Source organism: Podarcis gaigeae (assembly GCF_964106915.1).
Source record: "Podarcis gaigeae genome assembly, chromosome: 9".
NCBI classification, from domain to species: Eukaryota; Metazoa; Chordata; class Lepidosauria; order Squamata; family Lacertidae; genus Podarcis; species Podarcis gaigeae.
In genome coordinates, this window is record NC_139685.1 from 5,282,355 (window position 1) to 5,301,122 (window position 18,768).

At 41.5% G+C, this 18,768-nt stretch overlaps 1 protein-coding gene across 9 annotated transcripts in view; it reads right to left on the reverse strand.

The window, feature by feature from the left end:
- ADD1 (adducin 1) overlaps positions 1 to 18,768 on the reverse strand; it is a 47,113-nt gene that overhangs the window by 26,050 nt on the left and 2,295 nt on the right. For all 9 annotated transcript variants that reach the window (XM_083698241.1, XM_083698246.1, XM_083698239.1 and 6 more), the window contains exons 2-6: positions 9,753 to 9,962; positions 8,195 to 8,357; positions 7,610 to 7,761; positions 3,734 to 3,814; positions 9 to 158 (exon numbers count right to left, since the gene is read on the reverse strand). In XM_083698241.1, coding sequence (XP_083554367.1) covers positions 9 to 158; positions 3,734 to 3,814; positions 7,610 to 7,761; positions 8,195 to 8,357; positions 9,753 to 9,944 — 738 coding nt within the window. In that variant the 5' untranslated portion in view covers positions 9,945 to 9,962. The remainder of the gene's footprint in view (positions 1 to 8; positions 159 to 3,733; positions 3,815 to 7,609; positions 7,762 to 8,194; positions 8,358 to 9,752; positions 9,963 to 18,768) is intronic.

The following is an 18,768-nucleotide window of genomic DNA, read 5'->3' on the forward strand; positions in this document are numbered from 1 at the left end:
CTTCTTACCGCTGCTCCTGCCGGCGTGTGAATATGAACGATGCACTTAATGTCAGGTCGAGCTGCATAAATAGCCGAGTGCAATGTGAAGCCAGCCTGATTAACTCCCAAATTAGTGCTTCCACGATCAACAACATCACCTTGAATATTTATTTTAACCTGGTAACAAAAATAGCATTAATTCTAGAAATGAGCCTACCGTCCTATCGCAGGAGAGAAACAGGCTCAGTATTTTCAAATCCCCCTCAATGAAAACAAATACAGTGGTGCCCTGCAAGACGAATGCCTCGCAAGACGGAAAACCCGCTAGACGAAAGGGTTTTCTGTTTTGGAGGCGCTTCGCAAAACGAATTTCCCTATGGGCTTGCTTCACAAGACGAAAATGTCTTGCGAGTTCCTGCGGGGTTTTTTCCCCTCCCCCCCTTTTTCTAAGCCGCTAAGCCACTTATCTGCTTATCCGCTAAGCCGCTAAAAGCCGCTAATAGCGCTAATCCGCTAAGCCGTCAATGGGCTTGCTTTGCAAGACGAAAAAACCGCTAGACGAAGAGACTCGCGGAACGGATTAATTTCGTCTTGCAAGGCACCACTGTATAAGATGGATACAAAAGCAGCAGTCACATCAAATAAGGAGAGGAACAAACCAGTTGATCAGTCGCTCACCAGAGCACCCTACCCACTCTGGCAAGTACCCCCAGGAGGGGGGGCAAGGGGCTTCTTTCCCTTTGCATTGGGCTTTCACAAGGGGTGAAAGCAGCAGGGAGATGCTGCTGGCAGTTTCTCTTCTTACGGGGAAAACGGCAGGGGGGGGAGTGCCCCTCACTCCCACTGAAAAGGCTTTTACAGGGGTTTATTTTATGCTACTCTTCAAAGGTGTTTACACAAATACATTAGAAATATTTTGCATTGCAAGCATAGTTCTGTATTATGGTGGAATGTGGGGGAGGAAAACAAACACCTAATTTTAATCGTCAAAATATTTGGGCCCAGATAATGAAAAATCACCACATTCTCTCAATATATCTGAGTGGCTGTGCTGAGCTTGTAGAATTTGTTAAGATTAGAGGGGTTTTTAAGAGGCTCAAGATCCATGGAATGACTACAGCCAACTGGAGACTTTACAGACAGATAATATGCTTTTCAGAATTATTTGCATCTTTATAGGTTTTCACATATTCTTTTATTTGATGATGAAAAGAACAGTAATCATGTTGAAAGCAGGATTAAAATGTCATTCATAACACCTCAAACATTTGTGCAATTCAACATTAGAAGGATTTTGCAACTTTTTAGGAGTTATTACCATTTTCATATTAACACTACTGGAATGTTTATTTTTTTAAAAAAGAAATGTTTAAAAAAACATGTCTTAGGCTGCATTCACGCATGGGGTGTGTATTGCATTAGTGCTTCTGTCCTGACCTCCTAATGTTCTTCTCGCACTGCAGTACCTGTATGTTAAGGAAAGTGTTTATTGAGTTAAATTCACATGAGTTGGTGATGCTGGCTCATGCCCCACAATGCACCTGGATGAATCTGGTTCCTCTCTCATGCATGTTACTGGACAGATTTGGCAAGTAAGTTCGTGTATGAAAAGGCTCAGGTTACTGCACACAGTGAGGGTCCACAGTGAGAGTCGTGGTAAGAGATTGCAGGACTTGAAGGCTATCTGCTGGAACTGTGTTTTTGTGTGAAGACTTTTTGAAGAGATCATCTGAGAAGTTGGAGAACTGCCAGACTTCAGAACTCAGAGAATTCAGTCAAGTTGTTCAGGTCTCCAAACAACTGAACTTAGAACTTGCTAACGGACTTTGGTTCAAAAGGACTTTGAAGTACAGAACCCTCTCTGGGACCAGAGAGAGAAACGCCTTTGTGTAACCTGTATATAGAATGTGTGTGCCAAGTAAAACAACTCTGCTAAGAACAGCTGTTTTGTGCTGAAGAGCTTAACTGCTTTGCTGAAGCTTCTACAGCGCACATACACAGAACAAGATCTATAGGAGGGAGATAAATACACCCCACATACCACCATATTGCACTAAATTTCATTCAAGCCGGCAGGTAATGCAGTGTGAAAGGTAGGTAAAAATAATCAGGATTCTACCTCTGCTCAACAGCTGATGAGCAGAGGTATCATTGCTGGGGTATGCGTGATCAAAAGGGAAAGGTCTTTGTGCAGTATCACACGCACACACCCCAATTCAACCCAACTGTTGAGCAGTTGTGTGTGTTGATGCCCCACAAGCAGCTATCTTTTAAGGAAACAGCTTCTGGTGCATCACTCAGAACCTGCAGGATTGCAGTTGATCCCTGGGATGGGTAGCTGTGGAAAGCCACTAGTGGAACCTCACCCCTATTATCTTGCAGGATCACAGCTGTTATGGTGAGCGGGCAATCCTTGGTGGGGGGGGGGGAGATGAGGCTCCACAACTGACCTACTTTAAGGGAAAACCAGTTTCAGAGCCTCTCCTGTTGAGGGCACAAGGCTTTGCAATCCTTTCCTAAATGAAAGCCCCTTGCAGAGCATCCTGCAGGGCCTCAGTCAGTGCAGAAATTCCACGCTTGCAAGCTGATTGTGTTCTGGAAGCAAGTAACACCGAAATGAATGCTGAACCTGTGCCGTATTCCACTAGATTTCTAAAAGTGGCTTTTATTTAATGTGAAAGCCTGAATATAATGTGTATATTAACATTTAGAGAAATGCCAGTAATGAACTGCTGTGTGAATGCAGCACAAATAATTTACCAGTAAAACCAGCACTCTTTGAGTGATCTTATTTGCTGTCTAATATACAGGTTCTGGTCTGTACAAACTAACATCTTTAAAACTTCCAGAACTTTAGAAACCGGGTTCTCACACTTCCCCATTCCTGTGATGGGGGTGGGGACGGACCCTGAGCTACGTAGGAAAGGATGCAGCATCTAGATCTCAAGTGTTCAGCAAACAAGAAAAAGGAATGAGTATAATTTACAAGGAGGTGATCCTAACTCTCTACTTAACTAATTTTACCTCCCAAAAACACAGGTGGTGAGATGCTGTTCAGGCTGTGGTCAAAGGAAGACTACAGGGTAGTAAAGTGCTTACTTGCTCTTACCACATGGGGTCTGCTCACTCAAAGGAAGGGACAAGTGCTAGATCCTATTTCCTAAAGTGCTAGAAGTTTTAGATGCTTCTTTGCACAGGCACACAACCCACTGATATGACTTCATAAATACCACAAAGAAATAGCTTGCAAACTGACTGTAGAACTTGTTACAAATTCAACATCATCATCATCATTATATTATTATTATCATCATCATTATATTATTATTATTATTATTATTATTATTATTATTATTATTATTTTGCAGATACAGAAAAAAGGAAACATCGTCAAGTCAGCTCATATTAATAATAAAAATTATCCCATCAATCTTGATTTAAACATATATATTAATATAAGCAGTCCATTTGTCCAAATGGATGCTCAAACAAGATGGATGATTATAAGATTAAAAGTTTAAAAGTAGAAAGGGCAGAATACCCTTGCACATAAGAGATGGAGTGATTATATACTACAGTCCCAATCCAAGGTCAGCTGTGACCAAATTATATTGATAGCAACTGGCCTTAAATTACTAATGACTAACTTGTTCCATTGCCTTTAATAGTGCTCTGTCACATCTAAATGGAACTGTATTGTGATCCGATGTTCAGGATTCTGATTTGTTTGAACAAAAGAGTCTTTCACTTACCAGACTGGATGCAGTAACTTCACTATAGAGAAGCCCAAAAGGCACAATGAGAAAGTGTTCCTGCTCTGAATTTACTCTGACCTACAAAAAAGACAAAGAAAAAAGAATGAAAACTGAGTATGTAGAAACAAGGAAACATCACTTTAAATAACTGATTTACAAAAAAAGACAAAATCTAGAAATTGCAAAATGCATATAATTCAGATGCGCTGGAAAAAGTCATTATTACACATAGTAGTAGTAGGATGTAAAAGTGTATTTCCTGCCCTTCACCAACAGCTCTCAGGGCTTGTTACAATTAGAACAATTTAAACTGATTACAGTTGGGGGAATAGGTTGGGCCCCGACAACACATATCTTAGATGTGAAAGAGCTTGGGTAAAGAGATGTGTCTTCAGCATTTATACAGTATTATACAGCATAAAAACCATATAAAGAAGCCAGATGCAGGCCAGAGGGCCGTCCATAACTTAGGGTCTGCCACAGAGAATGATCTCTCCTGGGCTCCCTCCCTCAAGTGAACTTCTGAGAAAGGCAGAACCGCAAGAGGGCCCCCTTTGCTGATCTTAACACCTGGGAGTGTCTGCAAGGAAGGAGGTTGTCTTCCAAATATATGGAGCCTTAGTCATTTAGGGTTTTAAACACGAGCAGGTGCACCTGAAATTAGGCCCAGAAAAGAACTAGCACTGAATGCAACTGTTTTAGAACAGGAGTTGCAATAATTCTACAAGCGACTTTGGCCAGTAATCTGATTGCTGCATTTTGGACCAGTTGAGGTTTCAGACTAGCGTTCAAGGGCTGCCCTATGTAGAGTGAATTGCAATAATCCAATCTGGATGCAGCATGGAGTACTATGACCAAGACACCTCTGTCCAAAATGGGCAGTAGCTGGTGAACCAGCTGTACCTGGAAATAGCCACTCCTAGCCACTGAGGCCACCAGGGCCTCAAAAGCGACCATGTTGGATCCAGGAGTATCCCCAAGCAACAAACCTGCTTCTTCCAGGGGAGTGTAACCCCATCTAGAACAGACTGTCTTCCCACCTCCTGGACTTGAGAACTTGGAACATAAGTACATGTAAGAATACAGATACTTTGTTTTCACGATACGTGTTTGAACAAATGCTTTCACACTCAGGCTACCAAGATTAGTGAGAATTTAGACCAGACTTTCCCAACCTGGTGCCCTCCAGATGTTAGATTACAGTTCCCATCATCTCTAACCATTGGTCACACTGGTCTGGCTAATAGAAGTTGTCGTCTCTGAGCCATAATGCCTATAGCACGATGACAATTACCAGCTCTGAGAATGAAGGGCAGTGAGATCCATGGGAACTGCTCTTAACTCAATTCATAATTCCTATGAAGTTCTAATGAGAAGTGAAGGGACTCTAGAAGGGTCCAGAATAGACGCATCACTTAATTTTGAACCTATGAACATTCCCAAAGCAGCCACTATTTACGTTTATCCTGCAGTCTCAAATCTAATCAGCAAAACTGGTGTGAACAGGAAGAAAAAACCCTTTGCACACAAGAGAACTCTAACTTCATTCATGAAGGCTGCTGACCCAGTTTCCATCTTCTTCTCTACCTCAATGCCAAGCGGCTAGTTAAGAGATTTCACACAGCCTTTTCAGCAGCCCACTTCCAGTTTGTAGGAATTGGGGTAATGGCCAAGTTTCGAAAAACATGCCCAACCCAGCTCCTTCCTTCACCTGCAGGAATAGACTTAATGAACATGTTGGGGATGAATACGGCTGTGAACTGGAATTAGAGGACCAGCTCATTCTTCCCCCATCAAAGCAGATGGCTTTTAGCTAGCCTTAAATAAAGAGGAAGAGTACTTCTAACTAAATGAACATTTCTAACATACACATCTACCCCCTGCAATACCCCTGAAAAAACATCTATTTCCTGGAATACCCCTGGAAACTAAGTGTCCAGGGTGGGAGACTTTCACCGCCAGGCAATGGACAGGAGTGATTTCATATAAGTATGAAATAGCCTGGGAGGAAAGACACTGGAGAATGTGACAGATCCTCTAAAGTTATCTCCTGCGAGGAAATCCTTGAGGCCTTCACCTTTGAAGTGTTACACCCCTCTCTTATATTTTACACTTAGTTGAGATCAGAGCAGGGTGTGGGTCTGTCACTCACTTGGCCCAGAGGATGAGCCAACAACAAACAGCACCAAGCATATGGCAAAGGACTGCAGGCTTATGCTCTGTCTGCCCAACCAGGAGAAGTCAAAGGTGGGAAAGACAAAACTGAACTGCAGCCTCCTCTCAAAGCCTCGTTTCTTTCTAGTTGGGACACTGCCTCTCTCCATCTCTCTCTGTTGCTGGCTCCAGCAGGCAGGCCCAAGAAGGGGAAAGTGCCAAACACTTTCCCCATGAATTGCTTCACAAATCACATCTAAGGTACGCTCACAAAAATGTAAAGTGTGAGTAAGACAAATCTGTTTTTGAAAACATGCACATCCTAATATGTTTGGTATTCAGACAGCAGATTTGGGAAAACAATGATTTGATCAAGAGCAGTCTTTGTGTAGGGACTGCTATTTGTGGAAGGGCTGGCAACCTAGCAAAATTTGCTTCTCACAGAACAGGGAGAATAAGCTATTTTCACCAATTTTCACCTCCTCCACCACTGTTCGGAGGGCTTCAACTGTTAAGAAAAACCACGAGAGAAAATCAGAAGTCTGGAAACCTCTTCACAATTAAGCTTTATAATAAAATACAAGAGTGACTTCAATTCTTACTACAGCTGTAGCTTAATGCTTATTTGGCACATGAGTAAGCTCATTGTGATGCTATTCATTCTTCTCAAGCATTAATGACATGGGTGCCAATAAATTACTCACAGTATAGACATCTGGAGCACACAGGCCAAATGGTTTCACTTAAGATGTGAAGTTCCAACAGTTATACTAGATTTTAAAAGAGATACAGTAGATGTCCCACTACTTTGTCAATGGAGCATAAAAAATTGCTTATAGTAAGATAAATACTGTTACTGTTTATTAAATTTCATTTCTATCTAAGGAAACAAGGGTAAACTTTTCCAAAATCTTATTTTAGTATGAAGACTTTTCAAATCTCCTTTTTATTGAATTAGTTGGGACATATCAGCAGGCAACCAATATTTCCAAACTGCAGTGTGAATTTCAGTAATAGCATCTTTACCATTTCATCTGTTCTCTTAACCATGAACAGACAACTTCTTAATTTTGGAAAGTGGTGTTAGGGTTATTCTATGGGCACAACTCCAGGACCTAAAGCAATTCAATCCCTTCACGGTCACCCATGGTTTTTAATAAAAACTAGCAGTAAAATCATCACTAGTACAGTACTTAGTATTTATAACCAGGAGCTAGAACATTCACCAACTAAGTAATTTTCTTTAACATAATTTGTATATCCCTTAACTGTAAATAAAACTTCTAAACAGATTACAAAAATATACAACATACAATAAAATAGTTAATAAAGGTCAAAATTAAAACAAGTTTTTTAAACTGCAAAAAAAGGTCTCTGAAAGATCCCCTCCCCCCAAGAAGCAATGATCTTTTGCCTTCCAGAACATAAATATACAGCAACACACGAAGTTATATGAACTGCATGCAGAAACTCATTTCCCTATCTCCCGCAAATGAAATGAAGACAATTTTCTATTACACCCAGATCCAAAATTGATAAGGGCCACTAGCGGCCAGATAAAGTTTTGTAAACCGCTTTGAGGTATTTTAAAATCAAGCGTTGTATGAAATAAATTAAGTTGTTTCAAACGACTGGACTCCTCCAAAGTCGGTTATTTCTATTCTACCCTAAACAACAAATAAAAAGGAGAAATATAGATATAGATGATTTAATACTCACTGTTATGTGATTGTAAATAAGCTGTGACCACCCAAAGAGGTCAGCTAGTCTGTAAAAGGCTGCCAACTTGCATCTCAACAGTTTCTCACCCTTGTCATAAGCAATTGAATCTGAACCCCTGAGATCATTCACAGGGGTCACCATGCCAAGACCTGGGGAAAGGGAAAGACATGCCCAATTTGATTTACATCTCTTAATAACAATGTCTAAATGGTGTGGCCATACCCTCATTCCAACAGGAGGCTAACACCATAGTCAAGCCAATTCACAATATGAAATCTGAATCCTTTCATCTGATGCAAGGCACCACACCCGTTTAATGAGGAACTTCTCTTTTAAAACTGAAATCTACATCTATTCTCTTTCACTGAAGCATAACAAAACCATTCCAGCACTTATTACAACATCTCCTAATTTCCTAATCTTAATACTATAAATTCCTGAAACAAAATTAGAGCCAGTTCTCACTAAAAGAGTTGTTTCAAAACTGCACTGTTTACGTTCAAATTTGGATTAATCCACACTTAGCTTTGAATTCACCAGCTGCAAACCCTATCCACTCCCAAAATATCTGCTGGAACTCACTCATGTTAAGGGCAGCCATTCCACCGTGAGGTGCTGCTGGGTAGACATTTGGAATGTTTGTCGTCATGAAATCTGCAATCTGCTGTAAAGCCAGTAGACCTGTTGGGTTCTTTCCTTTCTTAAATTGTTCCTGGATCATCGATTCCAATTCTTCACAAAATGCCTAACAACAGAATACCATGTTAGACACCGAAATACTGGAGAACCTCAAGCAAATTGGATTCTCTTAATTCCTCCCTTCCACATCTCTTGTCATTAATGCTTCTCACAGACAGAAGCATCTCTCTAGGAATAATTATTGAGCCTGCTCCTGCTTTTTTGGTGCACTGTCTGAATAAGGGACTTGAGGCAGAAGAGACAGACACACAAGTTCTTATCAACATTGTGCCCCATATACTACTGTTATTTAAACCCAGTAGCTTCATAGTAGCTTGACTGCATCCTGGGATCAGGTGCTCTCATGGTGAGAAGTGAGGTGTGTGATGTCTGGAAGAGGGCTCCCTTTGTTTAGGGAATTGTTCCTCCAGAGAGGCTCACCTTGTGTTTATTTCATTGTATTTTAAAGTGCTAAGCAAATACTTTTTATTCTCTGAAGTTTTTCAACAGTTAACCATGATTCTTTTTATTGTTGTTGCCAGTTTTTAACCAAATTTTGAAATTTTGTTAGTTTCTTGTTGTATTGTATTATTATTGCTTAAGCAGCCCTGAGAATATTTATATTGAAGGATGGCAGAAATATTTCAAAAATAAATAATACATTTCATCGAGAAGCTTTAACCAACTTATTCAACTGAGAATTACTCTTACTGCAAGTTGGCAGCTCAACACAACTGAGGACTGCTTCACAAAGAGCAATTTTACTAAACTTGTGTACAACAAACGGCACAGATACAGCATTAAGAAGTAAAGTTTACATTTCGATTTGGCTATATCTTTGTGCTACAAGAACTTGTGGCTTTTGTTCTGTATCACCAGATGTAACCTGTCATTTTCTACATGGAAATTATATTGTACAAGAAAATAATTTTGTATAAAGAAGCCTAGAGTTGTTGAAATTCCTGATACCTTAATGACACCAGAGCTAAATGGTTTCACTCTCCCCACACCCCCGGGTTTCAGCGGCAATATACTCAGAAACATGGATGCTTGCTGGAATGAGACCATAGCTGGGATTTATTTTTGTCATTCAGTAGATTTCTTAGTTGCCTGGGCAATACACAGCATAATTTAAAAATACAATAGAACTGTAAAATGCAAAAGGCTGTTATGATGCTTTCACCAACAGGAAGCCATTCCCAAAAATATTTCATCATCCACTGTAATAAATCAGCCTGAACTTGATTGAAACTTGGGATCTGGAGGACTCCACGGCAACAAAAGTACCCGCCACTGCAAAAAACAAATGAGGAGCTCCTGTGTGCCACAAACATACACAATGTGCCTTAAGACACTTTGAATTCTGCCACACAAATTAATGCTGCCTTTTTGAGGAAATGTTTAAAAAACTGATTTTTTTGTTAGCTCTCTTCTAAAGTCATGCCTAAGTATTTATCCTTACTGGGCTTTGAAGGATCATGGAGACTCTCTTCTTCTGTTCCATCATATTGAAATCCTGGCGTAGGTCAGGAGCCATGTTCCTCTCTCGCAAGTACTCTGGGTTATTTTCATCCACTCTATCAAAATACCTCTCTTTATGAGGGGCTGCTGGAGGTGGTGAGGTTACCACCTCTGCTCTAGATTCACCATTCATAGCACCTTTTCAGTGGTTCTGTGGAATAAAAATAAATCAATCAAAAGTATTCCAATTGATTCATTTGCTAAAGTTTAAATGAATACACTGGCCCCTACCCCTTTTCTCCACTTTATCCTTCAGTGGACATGGAAAGAAATAAAAGTTGTTGAATAAGGAAGAAAATTCAGAACATGAGCATGATGACTGAAGATGGTGACAGCAGTCACGAAATTAAAAGACGCCTGCTTCTTGGGAGAAAAGCAATGACAAACCTAGACAGCATCTTAAAAAGCAAAGACATCACCTTGCCAACAAAGGTCCACATAGTTAAAGCTATGGTTTTCCCAGTAGTGATGTATGGAAGTGAGAGCTGGACCATCAAGAAGGCTGATCGCCGAAGAATTGATGCTTTTGAATTATGGTGCTGGAGGAGACTCTTGAGAGTCCCATGGACTGCAAGAAGATCAAACCTCTCCATTCTGAAGGAAATCAGCCATGAGTGCTCACTGGAAGGACAGATCCTGAAGCTGAGGCTCCAATACTTTGGCCACCTCATGAGAAGAGAAGACTCCCTGGAAAAGACCCTGATGTTGGGAAAGATTGAGGGCACAAGGAGAAGGGGACGACAGAGGACGACATGGCTGGATAGTGTTCTCGAAGCTACCAGCATGAGTTTGACCAAACTGCGGGAGGCAGTGGAAGACAGGAGTGCCTGGCGAGCTCTGGTCCATGGGGTCACAAAGAGTTGGACACGACTAAATGACTAAACAATAATACTGGTGTTAAATTGTTTCTACAGTTCAGAGCCCAGCTTCTGCTCTTGAATTCAGCAGGGCTTCTCTCCTTTCCCTCATTCTTAACCATCAGGTCACAGAGGACACAGCTGAATCTCTTTATTAACTTCATTAGACCAAGTGCCTATTCATCACTCTAAGTTTTGTGTTTCATATTTTTATGTTGTAACCCGCCCTGTGATGGTTGCCAGCCTTTGAACAAGTCAGGATTCAAAGCCAATTCAAACAGGGATTTAGGATACTACGTTGCTCCAAGATTTCCTGGGCAATTCTTTTCATAACTGCTTATTAAGCCAATAGTATTGTTCAAATCGGGCAATTAACTTTTATGGGTTTTACAAGGTTCTAGACTTAGATGTCTAAGAGGCACAGAACAGCTGATCCTCCAGAGCAGGGTTTCCCAAACTTGGGTCTCCAGCTGTTTTTGGACTACAGCACCCATCATCCCTGACCACTGGTCCTCCTGCTAGCTTGGGATGATGGGAGTTAAGAGACCCAAGTTGGGAAACCCTGCTCCAGAGCATCAGAGATCCTGCTGGCTTCTACCAGGAGAAGGTTGAAAGTGTTTTCCTTTCAACCTTCTGCCTGGCAGATGCCAGAAGGACCGAAGATGGGGCTTTAAGATGCCATGGATTCAAAGCCTACACAACACCATAAAACATTCTGGCTTACTTCCGGTGGTAGCTTCCAACCTGCTAGGGCAGATCTTGGTGTCTTCATCACAGGTGGGCTATACACCTCCCACCAGTAGTTCTTCTACCACCCCTCCCCATCAACTTCGGAGGTTCAGGACTGTGTCCTTAGAACTTAGCCACAACACATTACACACTGTTATCAGAGTGCACCAGTATCTGAACAGGGCTTAGAATATGGCTTCTACTTCAGTATTAGAGTAGTTCACAGTGATCAGTGTTATGTAAAACTATGTTGCTGTTACATTTCTAATGGGCTTTTTTTGGTTGTTGTATATATATTGCTGGGGGCAAGGGGTTGAACAATTTATTTATTGTCTATCCTTATCATGATTTCATTTCACTGTGTTCTTTCCATTTTGGACATTTGCAGCTAAATTGAAGGGGAAACTGGCACCATAACAGGAAGCCAGCAGTCAATAAAAGAAATCAGTTTGTTAGCAGACTGTTCAAAGATCAGAACACGCTCCAATTTAATGAATGGGGTTGGCACCACTGGAGTGCTTTGCGAGGATTAATGCAGACAACCCAGTTCTCAAAGCTCTTATACTGGCAGGAACTGCAAGAAACAAACCATCAAAGAAATATGCAGTGCAGTTGTTTAAAATATGACATCTCTGTTTTAAATCTGGGACTCATTTAATTACCAATCCTATTTAAGAGGGTCCTTGTAGATGAGGAAGCCACCATATTAAAATAAAGATGGCAATCCTTGCTTTCTTGGCGGAGAAGCCATAGGAAAATTAACATAGGAGGGTGTGAGAAATGAGGAATTATGAAAACTTCAGTAATAACAATATTTTCATTATTTGCATCCTGTCCATCTGACTGGATTGCCCCGGCCACTGGGGCTGCCTTCCGATGTTTTCTAAAAGTCATGTAGTTTTTAATGTCTTTGACATCTGATGAGAGGGTGTTCCACAGGCTGGGCACCACAAATGAAAAGGCTCTCTCCCTGGTTCCCCTGTAACTACACTTTTTGCAATGGGGTAACCTCCAGAAGGCCCTGGGAGCTTGACCTCAGTGTCTAAATGATGGGGGCGGAGACGCACCTTCAGGTATACATGGCTGAGGCCCTTTAGGGTTTTGAAGGTCAACACCAACACTTTGAATTGTACACAGAAACATACTGGGAGCCAATGTAGATCTTTTAGGACCGGTGTCCCAGCAGCTGCTCCCAGTCACCAGTCCAGCAGCCGCATTTTGGGTTAGTTGTAGATGGTATCATCCACATACTGATGAACACCCAGCCCAAACCCCAATGATCTCTCCCAGTGGTTTCATATAAATATTAAAAAGCAAGGGGGAGACAATGGAGCCCGGAGGCACCCCACAAGTGAGCACCCAGGGGTCTGAACGCTCATCTCACCCCACCACTTTCTGGACATGGTCCAGGAGGAAGGAGCAGAACCACTGTTTAACAGTGCCCCCCAACTCCCAACCTTCTGAGATGATCCAGAAGGATACTGTGGTCAGTAGCTCTGATTAGAAAATGTAATTGGGTCTCTCCTATCTGCCCACCCCACCCCACGCTCTTTCAGAGAAACTCCCTAGCTTCCTGTATTTCCAAACCTTTGGAATGTAAGGTAATTAGCACAACCAATTTTAAAGCCTTACTGATCCTCATATTATTGGCTCATTCGTGTTTGCCAGAAATGAAGGAAGTAACACTTTCCAGAACAGAGAGGGGCCGTAACCATAGTGACCTTGGCAAAGGCTGCTGTGGACTGCTATCAATGGAGTTTACTCCCACATTAGTGTGCAAAGGGCTGCAGTGCTAAAAGGAATGTGGTGAGGAGTCAACACTTGTAGCCAGAAACGGCTGAAAGAACATTTTAGGATTGAGAGTCTCAAGTGAAGAAAATCTGGCTATATGACTGAATATCAAACCCAGATTATTAAAAAAAAACTGTTTTTCCAAGACCTATTGGGAGAGCACTACAGTGCTCTAGGCTGAAAAACTACTTGACTTACTCCCAGGTAAGTAGATATAAGACTGCAGCTAAAGTGGACTCCAAAGCCTATGGAAATACACAACAAAAGGACTGTTAATTTTTAAATGTGACAGATAATTCCTGCTTCTTAAAAAAAACTTGCCATTCTTCTTTCACATTTGCAATGAATGACAGTGAATTAAAATAGATATGTTACTGGACAAAATCCATGCATTAAAAAACTGGAGTTTTAATAAAACTCTTTACCACTAGCCCTAAAAAAATGAAAGAAAAAAAAACCACTGAATCACAACTAATTTTGTTTTAAAATATGTTCACATATTCATTAAACTAGAAATATCTCAATTAATACATAACTTCATTAAATCGAATGAATGCATAGCTATAAAATACATTGGAGGACAACGCAATACCCATATATACTAGAAATTGATGGTATAATGCTGGAGATTGTTACCTACTGAGTATTTCCTCAGCTGGTAAAAAAAAGATAAAGGACCCCTGGCAGTTAAGTCCAGTCACAAACAACTCTGGGGTTGTGGTGCTCATCTTGCTTTACAAGCCGAGGTAGCCGGCGTTTGTCCGCAGACAGTTTTTCTGGGTCATGTGGCCAGCATGACTATGCCGCTTCTGGCGAAACCAGAGCAGCGCACGGAAACACCGTTTACCTCCCTGCCGGAGCGGCACCTATTTATCTGCTTGTACTTCTGGCGTGCTTTCGAACTGCTAGGTTGGCAGGAGCTGGGACTGAGCAACGGGAGCTCACCCCGTTGCAGGGATTCGAACCACTGACCTTCTGATCGGCAAGCCCAAGAGGCTCAGTGGTTTAGACCACAACACCACCCGCGTCCCTTCCTCAGCTGGTAGATGTGTCTTAACACAGTCCTAACATAGTCTTCTGGCAAATAAGTTTGGGCTTCATTAGCCAAATTATGGACGCTACATTTTTTATGAATCCCTGCTATTGTATTAATTGGTTATTTGATGGATTCAGATGTCTAATTAGAACACTGATTAGTACTTCTACCAATACAATTTGTTTTTCTAATGAAGTATTTCTGCCATCACTGCCAGGTGCCTCATTGCAATCCTGGATTTGCATCATGTCAGGGTGGGGGAAGAAGCAAAATAGAAGGCAGGTTTGAAAATGGTGGTTCTAAACAACAGTAGAGGCATGAATAATGGAGAAAATGTAGTGATTTTAAACAATGGCAGAAATGTGAATAGAGTGAGCAGGGGTGACACTGAGCGTGAAAGTGGGATTGTGCCTTCCCACAATCATGTATTTCACTCTTAGTACATTATGATGTCTTCAACATGAAATTCCAGATTCAATGAATTTAGAAATTATTTTATTAACAAGCAAACGTCCATACAAGCACAACATCCAGCAACTTCTCTAACTGAACATGCTAGCCGACAGGCCTGCTTAAGATTCACCTGAAAGACGCAATAAAGTACAGTATATGAGAATGAGGGGGTGCAGAAAGAAGGCTACAGAATAGAAAAGAGGCAGCGGCATAGAAATGAAGGCAACCTGTGAGCAAGGCAGAGTTGAAAAAAGGGGGAAGAAGGAGTGTGAGTGCAGAGTGCAGTCTCCACAACGGAATGTCTATGCACTTTTTTGTGCAGTAACTTTATTTTTGTTGTTCATTTCTATACAACTTTATATTTTAACAAAAAATCTCAAAGCCATTTACAACACATTGAAACATCAAACAATCCAGAATAAAATTAATTCGAGATTCAAGGAAAATATGTCAGATCCTTCTCTTAGTGACATTTTGCCTTCCCCATATTTCTTTACCCACTTAATTTATAGAGCTGCCCCATAGAACAACTATTCTACGTAGCCAGTGTGGTGAAGTGGTTAAAGTGTCAGACTAGGACCTGGGAGATCAGGGTCCAAAACCCCACTAAATCACGAAGCTCACTTAGTGGCCGTGGGCCAGTCACAGCCTCATAACCTATCTCACAGGGTCATTGTAGGGATTAATGGAGGAGGGGAATGAACCATGTACTCCTAGGAGAAAAAGGTGGGATATAAATGCATATAAACTCTTATAGAAATGGATCTAAGCTATTCGGCTCACCTGCTTAAGAAAACTGGAGGGCCAGCCAGATGGAGATGTCAGTCGGCAACCTGGCATCCAGAGATCTCCATATGTTTACATGCATGCACATGTATGATTTGCAATAAAATAAGAAAAACCTCTTTTAGGAAAGCCTCTGAATTAAAGAGCATTTGCCCTTCTAAACCAACAGCGTAGATAAAATTTATGCCTTAAGGGAAAAGATCTTCAATTTCTGTAGCATTCTACTTAGGCGTTTTACTTTCAACAAGAGACTGTTTGAAATGCAGCCTCCCTGCGCCTTCAAGCCAAAAGCTCCACCCTGAATGAAGGCCAAGAAAATGATATATTTAAAAACTGACAAAGAAAGAGAAAAGATTAAGTTACAAGGCTTATGTTCTTTCCAGACATGGAACATGCATTTTAACACAATACAGATGTGTCAAAGCCTTAAGTGTGTGCAGTAACATGTAGCTGAAGTTAAGGACAATTATAAAAGTGGCCATTTGAAAAGAACATGGAAAAGTTTCAAGAAAGCAGCCACTGCAATTTTCAAATGGTACTGTGATGCTTATGAAGAGCTGTGTTAAAAAGATCAGAGTCGATAAGTCTCTTTGGGGAGGGACAAGGCTTTTAAACAACCAGTCTAACTTATATAATAATAAAATAATAAAATTCCTTCCAGTAGCACCTTAGAGACCAACTCAGTTTGTTACTGGTATGAGCTTTTGTGTGCATGCACAAGTTCATACCAATAAGAAGGTGCTCTCTAAGGTGCTATTGGAAGTAATTTTTTTTATTTTGTTTCGACTATGGCAGACCAACATGGCTACCTACCTGTAACTTATGCAATAATAGTTTAAACCTGTTAAAGGAGATAGTAATGGAAGACACAGGCCATGTTTGGATAGCACACAAAGCACAGGTTCTCAAGTTCTCCCAACCCCTCCTCCTGTGCAGTAAGGAAGAGGAGTCTGAATTAGGACTGCCATATGTCCAGTTTTTCCTGGACACTTCCTCTTTTTCAGGAGTAAATCTTCTGTCTGGGTAGATTTTTAGAATTTGGCAAAATGTTCAGAATTTTTGTTGCTGTTGTTGAAGTGTGAGAAAGGAGGAAACACCAGGAATCCGCACCAGCACCTTGCTGTTGTGGGTGGGGAGCGCAGCCCCCATTAAGTCCCCTCCCAGTCTCACATGTGAGGAAGAAAGATGAAGGGTGGGCAAACAATAGACAACAATGAGGCTAGTGGGCCTCATCCCACCTCGCATTGACTCAGCCAGTTCCTTCCCTTCCCAAAACTGGTTCTGCTGCTCTGCCAGTTGTGCCTCACACCTCAATTTACCCTCTCTTCCTGCCATATCTTCTCTTCTCTCCCCACCCCACCCCCCAGCTCCTGTTAGGATGGAGGTGTGCAAGGCAGTTGGGTAGGAAGGAATAGAGAGTCATGGACACCATCCACTGCTCTATCTGATGGCATTCAAGTTAAAACGAGGAGCAAACAGCGCCCCTAAGCCTCAGGCAACTGAGGAGCAGCTGCCTGCTGCAAGACTGCATGCAATCTTATGCAGAGGGGGCTACATGGTGCAAAAGTAACTGCTCCATTGTCTATTGTCTGGGAACTATAATAGTGCACTAAAGTGGCAGTGTAGAAGTGGCTGTCAAATGTATCAGATGACTTGCAGCCTTTTTGAATAAGCTCTACTGTTTTTTAGCATGGGGAGCGGTGAAAACAAATAGTTGTGGCCTCTTAAGCAATAAGCAGTTGTTCAACAAGATCTTATCTACAAAGTGCATCTGAAAGTGACACACCATGAGGTATTTGCTAATATTTGTACCAATACAGGAGTTTCATATAGGGTACCAATTGTTTGTATTACAGTGGTGCCTCGCAAGACGAAATTAATCCGTTCCGCGAGTCTCTTCGTCTTGCGGTTTTTTCATCTTGCGAAGCACGGCTATTAGCGGCTTAGCGGATTAGCGCTATTAGCGGCTTAGAAAAAGGGGGGGAAGGAAAAAAACTCGCAAGAACTCGCCCGACGTTTCGTCTTGCGAAGCAAGCCCATAGGGAAATTCGTCTTGCGAAGCACCTCAAAAGATGGAAAACTCTTTCATCTAGCGAGTTTTTCGTCTTGCGAGGCATTCGTCTTGCGGGGCACCACTGTATTTCATTGTTGAAAGTTAAGAACATTGCTATTAGCAATATATCACAACTTCTATAGCCTACAGATAGTAGGGGCATTTAAAATGAGAGTAGTCATAGCAATCCATAGTTAAAAGTATAAGCCGGCAAATGTGTCCTTTGTTTTGCTCTTCAAAATATGACAACCCAAAACGCTTTCATGCTTTGTTAACTACAGCTTGCCATGCCATCCACACCTGCAACTAGTAACAAACACAGTTTAAACAAGCCAGCTTTAGAAATCATCATTAGCTAGTTTCAAATTAATCTGTTACTGTTCAGGTTTTGCAAAATCACATGTCAATGTGGTGTCAGGCCCTGCATGCTCTGGCAGGGGAACGAGGTGAAAGGAGGTTTTTAAGTTTTGCTATTGATAGTTCAAATTTTTAAAAAGCTGTGGACACAGGAGAAACAGAGCCTTTCACTCTGTTGAACAGGAATACCCAACATGCCGCCCTCCAGATGTTGCCGGACTACAACACCTATCACACCTGGCCACAGAGCGGATGGGCCAATCCAGTCAGATGGGAGGGGTACAATAAATAAATAATAATTACTGGCCTCTGCTGGGGTGGGTGGGAGTTGTAGTCCAACGGAGGAAACACACTGGCTACCCTTACTGTAGGATAATGCTCGCTCAGTTCTCTTAGCTATTAATCGAAGCAAGCAAGCATCCAAAGCTTAAAAACAAGGCTTCTTTCTAAGAACACCACACCCAGTAAATGCCAGGGCCCTACCTAAAGACTTTAATTTTTTTTTTATGGAACATCGGCTGTACTATGAAACAAAGTGCCTAATCTCAAGCTGACCGCCACCTAGAATGCCTTTGCTGTGGGTGCTCCTGCAAACAGGTGGCTATTAGGAAGAGGGCCTCCTTGGTGCTGACATTCTGGTAAAAAACACACAAAAACCCCCTCCCCAGAAAGGCTCATCTACCGCCTTCTTTTGGCCACAGATGATTTCATTCCCCCACTGTAAATGCTAACTACCAAAAGCCTTGTGCCCAAAAGCTAATGGTGCCAGTTTACTACATATAGGAAAGAATAATTGCAGTAAGTTATTTTAATTATTCTAATTAAAGATGTTTTAAAGATTACTATAGTTAAAAAACAGACTACACATTAAAAAGAAAACACTTAAGAATGCTAA